The 18417-nt window shown below is 39.5% G+C and overlaps 2 protein-coding genes across 4 annotated transcripts in view; one reads left to right on the top strand and one right to left on the bottom strand.

The window, feature by feature from the left end:
* The window catches only part of ccdc80 (coiled-coil domain containing 80), a 29500-nt gene extending 23621 nt beyond the window's left edge, over window positions 1–5879 (top strand). For both annotated transcript variants that reach the window (XM_023950564.1, XM_023950565.1), the window contains 2 exons: window positions 1722–1805; window positions 4030–5879. In XM_023950564.1, coding sequence (XP_023806332.1) covers window positions 1722–1805; window positions 4030–4322 — 377 coding nt within the window. In that variant the 3' untranslated portion in view covers window positions 4323–5879. The remainder of the gene's footprint in view (window positions 1–1721; window positions 1806–4029) is intronic.
* A 597-nt stretch (window positions 5880–6476) lies between these two features.
* On the bottom strand, window positions 6477–15619 carry slc35a5 (solute carrier family 35 member A5). Of its 2 annotated transcripts, none has more exons than XM_004081600.4 (10): window positions 15524–15619; window positions 13849–14008; window positions 13642–13740; window positions 12545–12678; window positions 12385–12452; window positions 11303–11491; window positions 8448–8648; window positions 8235–8362; window positions 6981–7249; window positions 6477–6885 (listed from the first exon to the last, which is right to left on the bottom strand). In XM_004081600.4, exons 2-10 carry the CDS (start codon window positions 13973–13975, stop codon window positions 6820–6822), a joined length of 1281 nt encoding a protein of 426 aa, XP_004081648.1. In that variant the 5' UTR covers window positions 13976–14008; window positions 15524–15619; the 3' UTR covers window positions 6477–6819. The 2 variants fall into 2 exon arrangements, with proteins under 2 accessions (XP_004081648.1, XP_011487759.1); XM_011489457.3 differs by having other exon boundaries at window positions 13849–14005.
* Window positions 15620–18417: the final 2798 nt, after the last annotated feature.

Below are 18417 nucleotides of genomic sequence, written 5' to 3'. Positions count from 1 at the left end.
GAATAGTTGCGGCTCACCAGTTTCCTCACTGCTGGGGAACCCTGGCGTTTCCCAGACAGTTGCGCACAATGTGTCCCGAACGTCTGCAGTAAAGGCAAAGTCCCTCCCGTATGCGGCGCTGCCATTCAGCCGGAGAGAGACGGCCAGCTCCTAGCTGCATGGGCTCCGGGGAGGAATTGGGAAGAGGCGGAGAAACCTCCACGGGGACTGGTAGGCGGTAACCTGGAAGGCTGCGTTGCTCGTTACCCCGTTCCCTCATTCTCCGGTCGATACGAACCGCCAGGTCGATAAGGTCCTCGAGGTCGTCCTGAAGTTCCCTAGCCGCCAGCTCGTCCTTGAGAGCGTCGGACAGGCCCCGCAGGAAGACGTCGAGCAGTGCTTCATCTGGCCAGCGGGTGCTGGCAGCCAAGGTCCGGAACTCCACCGCGTAGTCCGAGACACAGCGGGATCCCTGCTGCAGACGAAGGAGCTCTGAAGCGGCAGCACGATGAGGCGTGGTGGGATCAAATACCGTGAGAAGCCGGGTGGAGAAGACTCGAAAAGAGCGGCACAGCTCCGATCCGCGTTCCCACTCCGCCAGTCCCCATCGTTTGGCTCTTCCGGTTAGGTAGCTCAGAGCAAACGCCACCTTTCTCTGCTCAGAGGGGAAATCATCAGGATTAAAGTCAAACTGCAGCCGGCAGGAAGTGAGAAACGCCCGGCAGTCAGCAGCAGTCCCATCAAACGGTTCAGGGTGACCCAGTCTGGTCTGCCGAGGAGAAGGCGAGGAAGCATGCTCCAGGTTGGAGAGGCGTTCGTGAAGCTGCTGCATACCCGACATGAAGCCCCGCATCTCGGTCGCCGTTGGTGACGGAGCCACCAACGGCGGTGGATCCAGGTAAGTCTCGTCGAGACGAATCTCCTGCTGGGTTGGACATGGTCGCAGCGTAATGTGACGAGGAACCAAGGAGGAACCCAGGTGCAGGAAAGACACACAAACTAAATAACTCGAAAGGGCTTTTAATGCCAAGAGCAAAGCTAGAGAAGCCAGTAAACCACAACGCTGCGACAATGACAGAGAGTACAGAGCAACTTAAGAAGGGCACAAATCAGGAGCACATGAGAACCAGCTGTGAACACCTGAGAGCAGGGAGGGGAGGAGGGACCTCCAGGAGGAGTGCAGCTGAGCAGCAGGAGGCTTTCCTTGACACAGAAAGCAAACAGCAGCACAAAAGAAGACACTTGTGACAGCAATATGATAGAATATAACTAAGTACCTCCACCTTCACCATCCATGTTGATAGGCTGTAAAGCAGGGGGGAGCCTGGGAAAAGTCTAGTACCTTCTTAGTTTCAGAGATGTTCAGCTGGAGGTTAGACGCAAAACGGGGGAAAAACAATTTGTTTTGTCTTAGAAGTTGCAGCTTTGCTGGATTAACCCTTGTGCTATCCTAGGCACTTTAACGTTGGGAGTTGGGTCATCTAGACCCACTAGACAGTGCGCTGAAGCTTTTTTCTTCAATGATTTGTGATCTTCACCGGTGTCCATGGATTACATGAAATCTTTCCACCTTTATCCACCTTTGTCATGGTAGGGAGAACACGTCAATGCAAGGGTGGGGTCAAAGGATAGCACAAGGGTTAAGATGAATAAATCAGCTCAGAATCTGATCTGGTTGATGACAAACCGTTGGTTTTTCCCTGAATATGTTTTTGCTCTGTTTTTTCTCATGTGTGATGTAGGTCTGAGACACATTGCAATTCTGAAGCTGGTTGGTAAGGAGCTGCCAGACATGGGCGGAGTCTTGGAATTATATCCCATTAATGGTAAAATCTCAAAACAATGTGACCTACATGTACCTAGAGTTCTGCATGTCTGTTTCTGCACATGGTGCCTGAACAAATGAAACTGAAATCTAATAGTGCTCTTTTCTTTGTTTATTATGTTCCATGTTACCATGTTTTTGCTACCATCAATGTGAACATTCAGTATTTTTCAAAATGCTGATTTTCTTCAAAAGCATTTCTGTTCAAAAAGGAAAGAAAAAAAACTAAGAAACCTTTTTGCACTCAAACATGTTCCTAGCTTAAAAAAAAGAACAGGAAACTACAGTCATGTTTCCACTGAGCAGATAAATCGAGGTCAGAACGCTGTGGTAGGAGTGACCAAGCTTGAGTTTGTGTTAGGGCAGGTGGGTGGAAGGTGAAATCCAAATGCGGACACGGCTTTCCGGGTAACGAGTTTTATTTTGAACAGAGTGAGGATAGCGGGCTGACAGTTTTGCAGGCAGGCAAACAGAAACAGGAGGATTAGGACACATAAAAACGACTTTAGCTCTGATAGTACTTGCCAATTTTGTTACCAGAGGTGAACAATAGTCTGGCGTCGGCTGGAGGTCCATGTGAAGTTTATGTAGAGTGGCTGATGAAGAGCAGATGAGGAGCAGGTGCACGGCCAGGATGAGGTGCAGGTGTGGCTCAGGCTCTGGAGGAGAGCATGCACACAGGATCACAACAGTTAACAAAATAGTAATGCTGGTCAAGCGCCATAGATTTGACAGTATTTGGTTTCCATGACTTTTTCCAAGCTGTGGAAATGTAAGAGCTTTCCCAAAATAGGACAGCAAAGGTTTTAATATTATTTGACATCCATATAATTTACAAAGTTAACACAAGTCATGAAAATTGAAAAAAATATTGCACATAAACAAAACAACAGAATCACTTAATTATATGATTTGTCCCTGTGTCTGTGCCTGCTGTTCTACATAATCAGGTACGAGAAAGAAAAAGGAATATGTGATGACTTTATTTCAGAAATTTCCCAGCAGGCATTTTGGCAATTCTTGCTAAGCTTTATATTGCAGTTATTTGGCACTTTTTCAAACATTTTTTTTTCCATATTGTGCTACAGAACTCTTCATTGTCGATGATTTCGGGAAAACATCCAGGAACACATCCCATGTATGAAGCAGCTAAACTAAAGAAAACAAGTGGATCAAAAAGAAGCAGACATGAACATGATGTTCAGCGTTATATCAACAAATGTAGAACATGGGGATGAAACTAAACTTTAGTCCAATAATACTGAAAAGAAACGATATGGATTTGATGTTAGCTAAAGAATAAGGGAGTTGGCTGTCTCACATGTCCCCAGTGAATACAGTTAGACATTGAAATGATATATCTTTCATTCAATCAGCTGAGAGCAAGTCTGTTTAATAATAATAATACATTATAATGATAATGCAATTTTCATTAAATGAAACCTCACAGTGCTACAAGATATGATTAATATCTTGATTAATAAAGAAGTCTTCTAAGCCTCGGAAAGCTTCAAGACCATTATTTTTTTCAGTAAAAAATGGCACATCTTAATGGCTTGAAAGCAAATCTTGAGCAGTTTAAATAATCAATGAAAGGTTTCCACCAAGCTTTTTTTTTAGTAATTACTATGTCATTAACATAATTATATATAATGATGTATAATTTAACTATGATCAAAGAAGGGCTGCTTGGTGGTGTAGTGGTTTGCACCGTTGCCTCCATTGCCTGTTTATGACCCATCCCCCGTCACGTTCCAAACAGGAAGTCCCTGCTGGCTCCCAGGAGCCAAAATCCCACAGATTTCTTTTGAGAAATAGGTTCATTTGTGACTCTAAATTGTCCTTTAGATGTGAATGTTAGTATGTGTTTGCCTGTGTGGCCCTATGATGTAATGGAGAACTTTCCAGGGTGAACACCGCTTTAATCAATCACTAGCTGGGATAGGCTCCAGCAACCCTGTTATCCTGAAATGGACTAAGCAGGTATAGAAAATGGATAATGCATGATACAAAAACACACACATTTGTCTGACTGACAGAAAAACACCCACTGTGATTTTCAAGTTCTGTATGTTGATCTTTCAATGTAGTTTTTAAACGTTTACTTAGTTCTTAGTTTACTAAGTTTACTAAGTTCTGTCTAGTGACATTCTACTTGGGAGACAGAAAGACGTGGCTGGTTCAAGCTGCTCATTGTTTCTAATCTAAACCTCTGATCCATTCAGGAAGTGCCACAGTGGATCGTGAAGGACTGTCGCCCACTCTGGTGAAGGACATGAGGAACTACTTCCAGATAAGTCCAGAATACTTCTCCATGCTGCTGGTTGGGAAGGATGGCAACGTCAAATCCTGGTACCCTTCTCCCATGTGGTCCATGGCTATCATTTACGACCTGGTGGACTCCATGCAGCTGCGCAGACAGGAGATGGCTATCCAGCAGTCGCTTGGCATGCGTTGCCCTGAGGACGAGTATGGAGGTTATGGCTACCATCAGCATGGATATGAACATGATTATTAGGGGAGTATCTCCAGGGTTATGGAGGGTATTCCCAACTACCTTCAGTATTAAACATTCATTTGTTTTAAAGTGATACTCCTTCCAAAAGATGGAGTTAGCGCCTTGAATGTTCTGCTGTTCCTCGTGTAAACCTTACAATGTGCTTTTTGACACACACCATAGGTAACAATAGGCTGAACACCCATTCATCAGATCTGGTTTTATAGGAGATTTTGGAATATCAGGTATATAATCCCTACCTAGATTATACACATTTGTCATCTAAGCATATTTGTGTCTCACTTTATTTCATTTTTCTCCAGATACGACTCAGATTTTCAGCATAGACCTGTATTCTGTAGATAGTGGGCTGACATAATGTGTATTTATTTGGTATCTGTCTTGTTTAATGTGCAATTTTTTAAAAGCTGTCACATTGTTTTTCTTCTACATTTCTTTTGTTGCCCAAAGTTTTATTTATACTTTATGGACAGTATGACAAGTAAAAAGGTTTCAAGTCCACGACATGTTTTAGGTCATTATCCTCATGTTGGGTCCTCATTGTGATACGTAATGGTGGGTTCAATTACCGGTACAATATAACAAACAATATGAACAAACACACAATGGGTTTTTCCACAATTACATTACAGGAATATTCATTTAAGATAGGTTGAACTGATATCATAATCAGTTGTAGCTTGTGATGTTTTTATACACAAATAGACATTTTAAATGTTTTATTTGTGTATTTATGTCTGAAGTTTAGTCTTCTTGAACTTGAAATGCATGCTCAATTGGGTTAAGATCAGGTGACTGACTTGGCCATTCAAGAATATTCCACGTCTTTGCTTTAATAAACTCCTTAGTTGCTTTGGGCTGTATGTTTTGGGTCGATGTCCATCTGTATTACTGTATGAAATGCCACCCAATCAGTTTGGCTGCATTCACCTGGATCTGATCTGAGCAGAAAGGCCCACAAACAAACAGCAACTGAAAGCCGCTGCAGTAACAGCCTGGCAGAGCATTAAGAAAGAGAAGACCCAGCATCTGGTGATGTCCATGAGTTCAAGACTTCAGGCTGTCATTGCCAACAAAGGGTTTTCAACCAAATATTAGTAATGACCATTTTGTTTTCAGTTATTTCATTTGTCCAATTACTTACGAGCCCATGAAATGAAGGGATTGTGTTTAAAAAATGCTTTAGTTTTTCACATTTTTATGCAATCTTTTTGTTCAACCCATGGAATAAAAGCTGAAAGTCTGCACTTCAATGGCATCTGAATTGTTTTATTTAAAATTCACTGTGGTAATGTACAGAAACAAAATTAGAAAGAATGTGTCTCTGTCCAAATATTTATGGTCCTGATTGTAACTAAATGCATGATTTTCTTACTGTCTGAGCCAGATGCAGTTATTTTTATGATGACTTTTCAATGTTAAAGTCAGTGTTTGACAGCACAGAAGGATTTCACACACCGTTAGATATCCACTGCACAAAAAATGACAGGTCATGTTTTCACTAGAGCACAATGAAGGTCTTAGCATTGCAGTTCAGGAAACAATCTTTTTTCACATTTTGAGGCTCATAAGTCTGTTGTGATCTTTGGGTCTCGACCTCAGAATTACATACCTGAGTTTTCCTTTAGTGGTTGTACTGGTATTCAGTACTTGAAAACACTGAAAACATATGAGTATGTTTTGACTTGCCAGAGTACCACAAAAACAAAAATATGGAAAATAGTGTCTCTACTTGTCAAAAATAGAATTTAAATGTCACTGTTCAAAACAATGTTTCTAATATTTTAGGTCAGAAATTGTATAAGACAAACAAATACACCAGGATGAAGAACAGACATTAGCAGTTTTCAGGGAAAAAGGTTACCAACTATCTTGTGGAAAAATATTAAGCCTATTTTGTTCTAGAATTAGTTATGAAGGAAGAGTTTTTCTGCATAAGTATGCATTTATTATTCATAATAAAAACATAAATCTGACACTTTCCTGCTATAAAATAAATGCGGCAAACATTTGAAGGAACCTGATCAGTTATTTAGCCATTTTAAAAAGGATGTGATGTGAAAAAAAAAACCTTGGCTGGAAACAGATTTGTTTGATATTTTTTGGCACAACTTTCTTTTTACCTTTTCCTGAAAAGAATGTCAATAAACATAATTTTGCATGCTGCATTTGTATTTCTATTAGATGAACAAAAACACATTTAAAAAGAAATACTTTTTAAATCTACACTTTCCAAATCTCTTTATTTCTCACATGATGAATGAAGTGTTAAAAACAGGTAAAAAGAAAAGGAGGAAAAGCCTGAAATGAGGTCACTCATCAGCAGCTGAAGAGCAGCAATTACAACTGGAATCATTTAAGGATCCATACGTCTGAAAAACTCCAGCATCTGATTTCTGTCACAGTCCCAGCTGATCCCAACATCGCTGCCATTTACTGTAAACGCTTCAACAAAAAGTCTGTGCTGAATCTCCTTCAGGAGCCTCTGTGATGCTGCTCATAGTGACTCCTCTGATTCACTGTCTGTGTCCGTCCTCGTCAGTAGTTCTAGCTCCTCGCCATCCTGCATCAGCGAATAGAAAAAAGCAAAATGGTTTTCTACAGAGCACCTGGTATGTGCATTAAAAATTAGGAGGCGGATGTGTTTTAGCAGCTTACCCCTCTAGACCTTTCAGACACCTCTCCATTGATGACCCGTAACTTTTCCTGCTGCAGGCTGTACTCTAAGTCTTTAGGGCGGCTGGCATTATAGATAAAAATGGCCAGCAGAACCATAGGGGTCTGCAGGAAGAAGTCCAGTGAAGGGTGGAAGTTGAAGAAGAAGAGGGAGATGGCAGTTACCAGGACGGTGGTGATTTGGCCGGTCAGCACGTGGAACATGTTGTCTCTGAACTTTAAGATGAAAGCCACCGATAAACCAAGAGCAGCTGCCAGGAAGACACAGAGTCGGTAAGGAAAGACAAGGAAAACAAGCAAACCTTATAATTGATCTCAAACTTTGTCTCCGTGAGCATGTCTGCCTTTTGATTCATTTTTATTTCTTGTCTTCCCTCACCTTTTCTCCTTTCTACCTTGAAGACTGCCATTTATCCAGATTATCATTAGTGATCCTAATTTACTGTTCCTCAAGCATTGCTAAATAAAGCTTCTCATTAGCTTAGTTTCTATTACACACATAACGTGCATAACATTCATCAAAATTCTAGAAAAGTGAAAAAAAACACAATTTCGTACTTAAACATTCTAAATTAAATCATAACTATGCACATAAACACAAACCAACTGATGTGATAATTTATTCAAAAACACAGCGACGGGTGTGAAAAATGATTTACAGCAGATAGAGTCACATTTCTATCACGGCACTAGCGCTCATCATCATCCATCAAAGGAGACGTTGGCGTCTTATTCAGGCCATGGAGCTCCTAACACGTGGGAGTGTCCACAGATGAAGGGATTTTGGGAAATGGTGGTTAGTGATTTTACAAAGGAGGTCTAGATCCAACAATTCTGCATGACACGCTCATCTTGTGATGAACTGTGTGACCTCTGGTGGCTCCCGCTGTGCAGTGCTTAAAAGGCAACCAGTTCATACCAAGAAGCACATTGCCATCACTATCTGACTCATTTAATTCAAAATAAAGAGTTTTCTATTGCAGTTTTGCGATATACGTCCATTTCGATACGCCTCAAAACACCTTCAAGCTCAAAAACCTTTTTTTCGATAAATGAGAGTTTTTCCCCCCGAAATTGTCATATGACGCAAATTTATTATCGCAAATCCAATTTGGGTAATTTTATAATCAATGCAAAGGCAGCTAGTGTGATGTGTATCAGAAGCAGAAACTCCTGTTATTGCCCAAAATAAAGGAATATACTAAACCACTATAGTAATTTTCCATCAATACTCACCGGTGACCAGCACCAGGCCCAGGGAAAAGATATTATGGCCGTAAAGGAGGCCACAGTGAAGAGTGCGCCCTCGGGCTTCACTGCCCACCCCAAGAGTAAAGCCATTGAACACCACACCAAAGGCATACCTACAACACCACACAGAACACCATGAGTTTCAAAGTCACACATTTGCTTCTACTGCAGGCTTTTTCTACACGAGCGGCTCCCCACAGTTTACTGTTCTGGATGAAGATGCTCTCTGTGAGCTGCTCTCCCTCTTTGAGGATCTTCTCGTTGTAGATGTTGGCCATAGAGGAGACAAAGCACTGCAGCAGAATCAGGATGTGGCCCACGCCCAGATATCGAAGTTTCTCCAGCATCCGGTCCTTCCAGGCTTGACCAGGAAGAGATGAAGTCCACAAAGCAGAGGCACTGCAAACAGCAACATGAACATACACAAACGTAAAAACTTCACAGCAATGGATACCATGTTAATAAATACTAAATGTAATCATTACTGCAGAAATACAGGTCATGTAAAACTAAATGTGTGGTTTTGAAGCTTTTGATGACAGTTTAGAGCTAGCCTTTCTTTGGTCATTAATTGCAACCAAAATGCTTTTCCTAATTTTCTCATAGAGACAGTTTTGTAATTGTTTACACCAAAAACCGGTCCAATCTTTTTGCTGACTTTTTCTGACTAATAAAACTAGGAATTACATTCTGCTGTCAGTCCTTTGCATCACTGGGAGAAACCTGTCATCATGACTGCATTGAACTGAAGTGTAAAAAGGGGTTAGCTCAGCCCCATTGCACATTAGCACATCTATTCATTTACAAAACCCGCTGAATTCCTTTAATAGTCACTAGTAACCATCCCAGTTACTGTTGGGTGAAGGTAGGGTACACCATGAACAGGTCAGCAGTCTGTCGCAGGGCTACACACTCACATTCACACCTGAGGACACTTCAGAGACACCAATTACCTAACCTATGAAGCATGTTTTTTGGACGGTAGGGAGAAACTGCTGAAAACCCACGCATGCACCAGAAGAACATGCAAACTCCACACAGAAAGGTCCCAATTGGGATTCGAACCAGCGCTGCTATGATAAGAAAAACCAAAAAGTTGAAGATCTAAAGCTTAGACCCAGCCTCTCTCCTTGTTTCTCACACTTTCTTTTTACAGGTATCTTGGTGTTTAGTTAATTGCATGTGTCATTTAGATTTGTGTATGCATCTAATGTTCTGTTTTTGGTGTAGAATAAAACAAACATGGATTCAAAAACAGGTCAAGACCATCTCAAGCACAGAAGCTTTGCTTAAAAGCCACAGATATCAGTCGTTAACAGCTGAAATTAGAAATGGTTTCCTGCTCATAAGCAAGAAAGAGAAGACTAATGTTGCATTCCTTCATTCAAAACTGTGTTTTCCTGCATGTCCTCTGTCAGCGTCGCTCCTTCAGGTCTGAGTCACTTCAGCTGACTGTTTAAAATTAAACACTATTGGTTTATTTACTGATGCATGTGGTCATTATCATACAATCATACCAATAAAAAAAATGTTGTTATATTAGTGAGTCATGTTCTGTGTTCCGTTCTTCTTTGTTTTTGCTATCAAATGTCTATAAATGTGCAATGGAAAGGCTTTCCATGTTTCCATCGAGGTTCGTTCCTCCCTTTACCAATACATGTGTGTTTAAATGATGTCATGCACTCTTCCCTTCCTAGTTTACACAATGTTTTTCTACATAAAGGCAATAAATGAAGTTCTGGGACTTTTATATATTATATATATTATATAAGGGTCCCGTCCCAAGCCAGCAAGAATGCATTTGGTTGTTTTTCTGGACAAAGCTCTGTTGTGAGGTGCTGTTTCACACAAGAACAAAGCAAGCTGGAAGGTTTAAGACCCACTCTGATGAAAATGGTGTTTTTAAGATGTTTTTGTGGGTTTTTTTCTGATGATGGAGTACATACATATAGGGCAATTAAGCTCAGAATTGCATTTCTGAGTATTTCTTTGTTCAAATTGTTGTGAATCAGGAAGAGACACAAAAATGCTGTTTGAAGAAAAAAAAAACTATTTCTCCCAGCTTCGCTCTATTCTGATTTGTCCACTTGCAGACATAAAGATTAATGTACGTCTTTGTTTTCCTCGTCTGAGCTGAATCTGGAACTAAACTGTACACCTGGATAGCTTCAATATTGTTCACCATTTTTGTTGCACCACTAATGTTTGATTGGGTTTGAGAGGGTCTGTAAGCTAGCAGAAGAGACTGTAAACAGTGTGCTCTCAGCAACAGAAATGGTGAAGGGGGGTCAGGGTTGCTTCGTGCTAATAGTTCACCCACAACTCAGACATAAATTCCTAATGAACTGCTGCTCTGCAGAAACTATGTCCTAGAAAACGACAGGTTTTTAGATTTTGGCTAAAAATGGCATAATCATAATTAAAAGAGCATTGAGAACGCTTTTACAGTAGATCAAAAGATGATTGAAGTGGGACTTTAAGAGAACCTATGGGGACTTCCCTCTCATAAGATTTTGGAGAGATGACCCTTGCACCAAACTCCTCCCACACCCCAGTTGCAGTCCAAGAGTTTTTCAATTCTGATTTTTGAGGAACTGTTGGAACTTCCTAGTGGAAGTTTTTCCTCACTGTGAATTATCAATTTGAAATCAAGTTTAGCCTCAAAACGAAAGAGGAATTAGTAGAAATACACTCTTGGAGTCCTCAAATTGTAGATTATATAACTAGTAGAACTCAGCTTCTTAGTTTACTAATCCGTTAGAAGAAAACTGAGGCAGTGAAATGGCACCAGTCCCAGAAGCCACTACCCTGCTTGTTCTTCAATCACACCAACACTTGGTGGTAAAACACACTTCGCAAAAGTAATCAGTGATTTATAGGAGCGGGGCGGGTATTCTGGAAAACAAGTGGGACAGTGACCTCAAGGACTACATCATTGCTCTAAAGCTTTGGAGAGAAGAAGATCAAGAAAATATAGATAAAAAAACCTGTAATATCTTTTTACCCTTTTAGTTAGTTAAACATCTGAGCACAATTTAGCGCATGAGCATTACCTGCTGTTTTTCATCTGATCCAAGAGTTGTGTGTATAGAAGGCAAGAGTTGGAGGGTGTGAAAAGGGGGTTTGAGTGAAGGCTTGACACCACTATGGAGTTCTGTTTGGATCCTGAGCCGGTTGTCAAGGAAACGATGGCCAGGAAGAGGATAACTAAAGCTGCCCACTGAACCCAAGACAGGCGCCTCCTGAAGGACAAGGACACAAAAACAGTTAAGAAAACCAGTTAAAAGAATCATTTTAAAAGAAAAGAAGAAACTCTCAGTTATCAGGATCAGAAAATTCTTACTAAAATGACGTGGAAAAACAAAATCAAAAGAGAAATGTTGTGAAAGGAGATCCTGCAACTGTTTAAGTCAAAGTCTGTGAAGGTTCTCAGTCATTCAGGATTCTGCTGGACTTCAACCTAGAAAACAATTTGCTGATCATCCAAGTAGCTTCTGTAGCTTGAAGAAGATACTCAGACCAGCAGCTAAATGTATCGTTTCAACTCAGTTCCCCTGTAAAACAGACGGCTGTTTTTTAGTTGAGCACATTTGACTCAAGCACAGTTATTACCCCATTTCAAACGCCTTGACATCCGTACACATATACAGGTTGACACTGCTTTTAGTATCGTCTTTTATTCTTATGATCCTTAATCCACCTTAACATGATGGCTGCCTTCAATTTCATCATGACCCTTGTATGATGACGATAAAGCATTGTATTCTATTCTGTTTTAGTAGTGAGTTAAGAACGTTAATGTGATCACTGCAATCAAACACTACTGATTTATTAGTAGTAACTCTAAAATGTATCTTTGATTGATCCTTAATGCACCTTAACATGATGGCTGCCTTACATTTTGTTGTGCTTCTTGTATGACGACAGTAAAGCACTTGATTCTATTCCATTTGTGCAGGAGGTTAAGAACGTTCATGTAAATGTGATAAATATATTACTAATTCTGTTTAAATCATAGGTTTTAGCTTCTAATGTGGCTCACACAAACACTAAAAAAAGACTCAATTATTTTGTCAGGTAAAATCAAAACTGAAAAGAAAGGACATTGCAGGAGATGGTCACTGTCTCCACTTACTTTAACACAATTCTGAATAACACAGCAGTGGTCAGGATGACAACGTTTGAGAACAGCACTGCCATGGCCTGAAAACAACGAGGGCAGAGTCAGAGATGACACATTCTGTACTCAATGGACTGAAAAGAGTAGCTGCACATTTCAATCAGTGTCCACTAACAGGCTGCAGGTAGGTCATCACGTAGAAGATGATGATGTTGTCCACAAAGTAGAGGAAAGCAGGAACGGACCATTTGAGGGAGTTGAGCAAAGAGGAGCTGGAAGTGCTGCCCAAACTTCTGAATGACCGTCCCTCTGCAGAGACATGAGAGGAACCAAAGTTCAGACTCAAACCTAACACAGATTTACAGACGGACGGGAGGTTTAAATGTACTACATCTTTTGAAACCATCAGAAACACAGTTCTCCACACATTCATTTTCATGTTATAATATAGGAATACTTTTTTTATGCTAAAGACTACATTTTATGAGTTCTGCTAATACACCAAAGAACAGCCTGAAGCCTACAGAACAAAGCATTTCACTTTGTTTTTAATTCTATGTGGGATGATCCTGAGGTGGCAGGACACACACCACCTCATTGCAAACAATCTGTTATACCTTTTCACAAATTAGGCAGTCAGGCTCCAATTATAAAACACTGGTAGGGAACATGCCATGTTTGCTTCAACTCAATATAAACTATTTGCTGATGTTTTTTTTTCCATCAGTAGAGCAAATCAAGCTTTAGGAAGCTTTGATTTTCAGAGAGCAAATTGAAAACCTCATTTACTTGGAGCAGTCACTAATGCAAACTCATTTAAAGGTAAATTACTCAAGAATCTATGGGGAACTGAAAAAAGGAAGATGGAAATCCAGAAGAAGTGAAGCTGCTTTCAGAGCAACCAGAGTTTTTACACCTCAACTGAGCCACAGACTGTTAACCATCATGCCTCACTGCATGGATGCAGAAATTCTAGCAAAAGGAGGAACCTTAGCTCGGCGTCCTTTGCTGTGTTAACAGGTCTGTGTGTTTCCTGAATCTCTTTCAGTTCATTTATATTTGCTTTAGACTGACATATGTCTTAAAGCACAGCTTCTGTAACTACTGGTCATAAGGTGAACTCAATGCGTCATCTGGTAATTGTATTGCTGAGCATTCACAATGTTTTTTGTATACATACATATTTATACCTGCATTTTTGCTATTGATGAGATACCGCACAGAGTTTACTTAAAGAAACTCCTGTAAAAACACGGTGACTTTGAAATTTACCTCTGATGATGACTCTGACTGACATAACCAAACAGAAGAGTAGTTTGAGGGCCTCTGCCAGCAGATTGACCGAAGCAGGAAGGAAGTCATATTGGCTGTCTAAACAGAGAAAAAGTTGTTGTTCTTATTTTTCAGCAGACATGTGGAAAACATTTTCAGATGAAATTAACAAATGTGCTGTATTTTGTTTTTTGTTTTTATACCCACCAGCATTGGCTGAGAATTTGAGCAGCAGGATGCGACTGGTCCCTAATGTCACAAAGCACAGGCCGAGCAGCAGAGTGTAGGCTGAGGAGCGGGAGCACAGCCTGGGGCAGCGGGGGCAGCAGACCATGGCTGCAACTCCGGCAGGATGAGGTCTCACCTGCTGCCAAAAAAACGTAAACCGAGTTTTATTTGGAGACACAACAGAAAAAGGCAAACAACTGTTTCTATATAGTATTTTAATAATTATCAATATTTGAGCATTTAGAACAACTTCATTTAAAAATTAATATTCGTGTGACTGCAAATCTTTCATTAGAGGAGTTTCTGTGTGAAATAGCGACTAATCATACATGTAACCCACAAACAAAAGGTTTGAATTTTTAACAGATCGCGCCTTTGAGCTTATACATTGGCAGTTTGTTCACACAAATGACCTGTCACACATAAGTGACAAAAACACTGAGCCACCACGACCTTGTTTCAATATTCGAGGTGCCAGCAAGCCCCATAGGTACGGAAAATTATTCCACCTACTATGTGAAAAAATACGTTATTTCCTAATAGTGAGTATTCAATGCTTACAATGATTTACTCTAGGTGTTTTCTTTAAAGTGTCAAATCAAGAAAGAAACAGAGCCCAATCTGACCTAATTCCCCCATCATCCCTTCTACATTTTTTCATCTACATATCTTCACTTTGATCAGTTTTCATTCCAGATTTAAAGGTCTAAACAGGTGATGAAATGTATTTGAAATATTTTATTTATCGAAGCACCTACATGAAGAAGGAAAGGATGTTAGAAATAAGTTATAAGGAACCAACAAAGCAAATGTTCAAAAAAAAAAAGAGGGGGGTAAAATAAAAAGGTTAGATAGTTCAAAGAATAAAATGTATTAAATTGTCTTTGAAGTATTGAATTATATTTAAATAATTAATAATTACTTCAGGCTTACATTGTCAAAATTGTTTACATGTCAGACTTGACTTTAACGTAAAGATTATTTATTTAAAATCCTTGGTGTCCCGTTTAAGCTGTGATCTTCGCCTAAACGTTCTTGTGAAGACAGATAAACTTAACCAAATAAAGTCCTTAAATAAAGGTGTGAGGTGGTTAATGGAAAAGATGAATTACTACGTATTATTTCAACAGGGATGGACAATTTACCAAATTCTCTCGCACACTGACTGCATTCAAGATTTTTCCCCTTGTTTAAACCTTGGGCTCATAACATTACATTTGTCTACTGTGTACATTAAACCATAAAATAGTGCACCCTTTTTTAGCCTAGCTATTTTGGTTTCTTTTACGTACCTTTACTGTGAAGGTTTTTGTTGGTGGTTTTTAGTCAAAAGATTCATGCTAACCCCCCTACAAAGATACAACACAAACAAAGGAACAGCAGGGACAGCTGTCGTGTTGATAGGGTAAAACTAAAAAAGGCAATTAATGACGTAAACTCTTAATAAGAATTTCTTCATTTTGTTAGTGTTTTAAAACAATTTGTAATGACACCAAAAATATGTTTAATATTTAGCCTGATTAGCATCACAGTTCCAGGCAGCACCCGGCTTCATTGAAGGAAACACTCGTTTCTCTTCTATTGCTCAACTTAGTCTTTTCCTTTTTGCGTAGTAAATAAGACGAGAAAAAGAAATATTTTTAAAACCACTCACTTGTTAAATCATGTCTTTTCATTACACAGCTGTTCCATTTTGTTCCGTCAATACAAAACACAACTTCCTGGTTTACGGACGCATGCGCATTGCAGATGTTTGGCTATCACAAGTGACGTGCTTACGTCAACATTTTTCTTTTCTGTTCTTAACGCAGTACGGAGAAATCCGATTCCATCTGATTCAACAAAAAAAAATAAACTTGCTATAATTTAAAAAATTGTTAAAACATCAAGGTGAGGAACGAAAGAAAGCAGCATAGCAGGCCGCACCAGCAGAACTATGTCAGAAATATATGATGAGGCACGAGGAAAGGAAGAAGAAGCTGAAGAAAGAACAGTTTGATGGCAATCTCAACAGATACAATAAGCTGAACATGTTTTTCATTAGCTTCAGTTCAGTGTTGGGGGTAATGGAGTACAAAGTAACGTAACACTGCAATTTAACTGCTTTTGTCAGTAACGGAATAATTAAACAATCACAGTTTAAATTTTGGTATTTGAATTACAATTACTAGACTATAGAAACTGTCATAAGTTCATTACTCACATTTTTGTACAGTGGAACCATAGGTGACTAATCAAACACATTAATTTGTTTGAACAGTTGGCTCTGACTGGGCCTCTTGGTTAATTGAAACTGACGCATTCGCGTTGATGCAGAGTTGTATGGAGAGTTGTGGATACCTCAAAGTGAGATTGAGAGAATGGAAATATGGACAAATTCACAGACGCATTCGTCTGGAGACCAAATTATTTCAAATTTGTTGAAAACAAAGGCAAAAATATTTCAATTAGGTGCATTTTTTGTCCTGGAGATGAACTGCTTTCCACTGCCCTATAGTGTCAATGATCTATTTATTATGTAGGTTTCTATACAATGTACATTTCTCATATTCATGTGGTGAAATTAAAGAGGTGGTGCTAAAAACATGTTTGTCCTTGTATAGCCTATATGTTCTTATTTTGTGAATTTTACAAGGGTATCGTGTTTGTGCTAACTTTATTCCCTTGAGAATTTGTATGTGAGTGGAAAAAAGTAAAGTAGCAAGTAGTGAATTACTTTTTAAACTGGGGAATGAGTAAAGTAATTCAATTACGATTGCATCCACTAGCTAAAGAAATCAAATACTCTTTAAAAGTATTTTACCCATCACTGCTTCAGTTGAGAAATAGGCAGAGTATGAATATGTCTAAACATCACCTAAATCTACAGCTTCCTGTCACACCTTAAAGGCCCACTCTGATCATCTTTTGATCTATCGTAAAAGGGTTTCCAGTGGTCTTTTAATTATGATTATCCCGTTTTTAGCACAAATCAAAAACCTGTTTCGTTTTCTAGGAGATACAGTAGTTTCTGCAGAGCGACAGGAGTTCATCAGAAATTTACTTCTGAGTTGTGGGCCAGATAGTTGGCACAGAAGTAAGCCTCGGCTGACATCCCATTATCCCTTTGTCTATTATACTATCTCTCCCACTTGCTTACACCGCCTCACAATCCCAATCAAACATTAGTGGTGCAACAAAAATGGTGAACAATATTGGAGTTATCCAGTTGTACAGTTTTGAGCCAGATGCCAGCTTAGATGAGGAAAATTAAGATGTTAATGTATCTAATTTGTCTGCAAGTGGATGCATCAGAATGGAGCGGAGCAGGGAGACTTTGGCCTGCCCATTTCACTTGCTGAGTCACGAAAAAGAGTATTTTCAAACAGCATTTTCTCGTCTGCTCCTGATTCATCTCAACTTGAATAAAAAAAAAATACTCAGAAAAGTGGTAAAGAAAATTATGATTAAATTGCATTTCAGCATATTTCTTTATTCAAATCATTGTGAATCAGGAGAAGACAAAAAAAATGCTGTTTGAATAAGCCTGTAGCAGTGACATAGGTGCTAAGATCAGCAGGCCACAAGCTCCTTGATCCACAGCATTTGGATGCATCTACTTGTAGACGACTAGCTCCATGTTCGTCTTCATTTTCCTCATTGGCTCAAAACTATACACCTGTGCTCCTCTGATGCAAACCTTTCGTCCCTCCACTGTTGGACCTAACATTAAACCTGTGGAGACAGAGCCAATCGCTGCCCCAACCCGCTTGAACACTGCCCCAACACCCAGTGTTTAAAAAATCACTAAAAACTAATCTTTTTAAAAATTACTTTTAATCTTAAATCTGTCATTTTTATGTTTTTAGTTTAATTGTATTAGCTCTTGTTTTTATTGACTGTGTTTTACTCACGTGTTGTACAACATTTTTGTGTGCCATTTAAAGCGCTGTACAAATAACATTCATTATTATTAATTTATTGTTATTATTATAAGCTAGCAGGAGAAAGTGTAAACAAATCATGATGGGAAAAAAGGGAAAGCTTACTCCAGGCCAACAGTCCCAATCACCGCCCACACATTTCTGATAATCTCCTGCTGCTCCGCAGAAAGTATCTCCTAGAAATCGACACAGGTTTTTTGATTTTGGCTAAAAACGTCATAATCATAATTAAAAGACCTCTGGGAATGCTTTAACAATATGTCTAAAGATTATCAGAGTGGGACTTTAACTGCCTCATCTTCAACATTAGTCTTGGTGTTGATCTCCAACATCAGAACTGCAGCAACTTCACTGTGTTCAGGAGATGGATAGATGGATGCATGGATGCATTAAATATGTGTGTTACCTGAGAAAACTTTGAGGTCTGGTGTTTGTTCTTCCTTCATTGATCTTGAAGTATTGAGAAATACAAACTATTTGAATTACGGGATGTTTTTCTCATTGATTCTCCAGAGACATTATGGGGTTGAAAGAATTTATACGTTTTTTTTATTACTCATTTCCACATTTCTTAAGAGATTTGCCCAAACCCGAAGGCATAATTCATCATTTAATTAAAAAAAAG

The sequence above is a fragment of the Oryzias latipes genome, chromosome 21, assembly GCF_002234675.1.
Source record: "Oryzias latipes chromosome 21, ASM223467v1".
NCBI lineage: Eukaryota > Metazoa > Chordata > Actinopteri > Beloniformes > Adrianichthyidae > Oryzias > Oryzias latipes.
The sequence above is the reverse complement of the archived record's forward strand: the minus strand, read 5'-3'. Positions and strand labels throughout refer to the sequence as shown.

Excerpts from the sequence above, each read along its gene's own strand:
- slc35a5 (XM_004081600.4), bottom strand. The coding sequence starts at position 13,975 with ATGGTCTGCTGCCCCCGCTGCCCCAGGCTGTGCTCCCGCTCCTCAGCC. Across the intron at positions 11,492-12,384 it reads TTATTCAGAATTGTGTTAAA|GAGGCGCCTGTCTTGGGTTC; the intron begins GTAAGTGGAGAC and ends CTTGTCCTTCAG. Across the intron at positions 7,250-8,234 it reads GGGCCTGGTGCTGGTCACCG|CTGCTCTTGGTTTATCGGTG; the intron begins GTGAGTATTGAT and ends TCTTCCTGGCAG.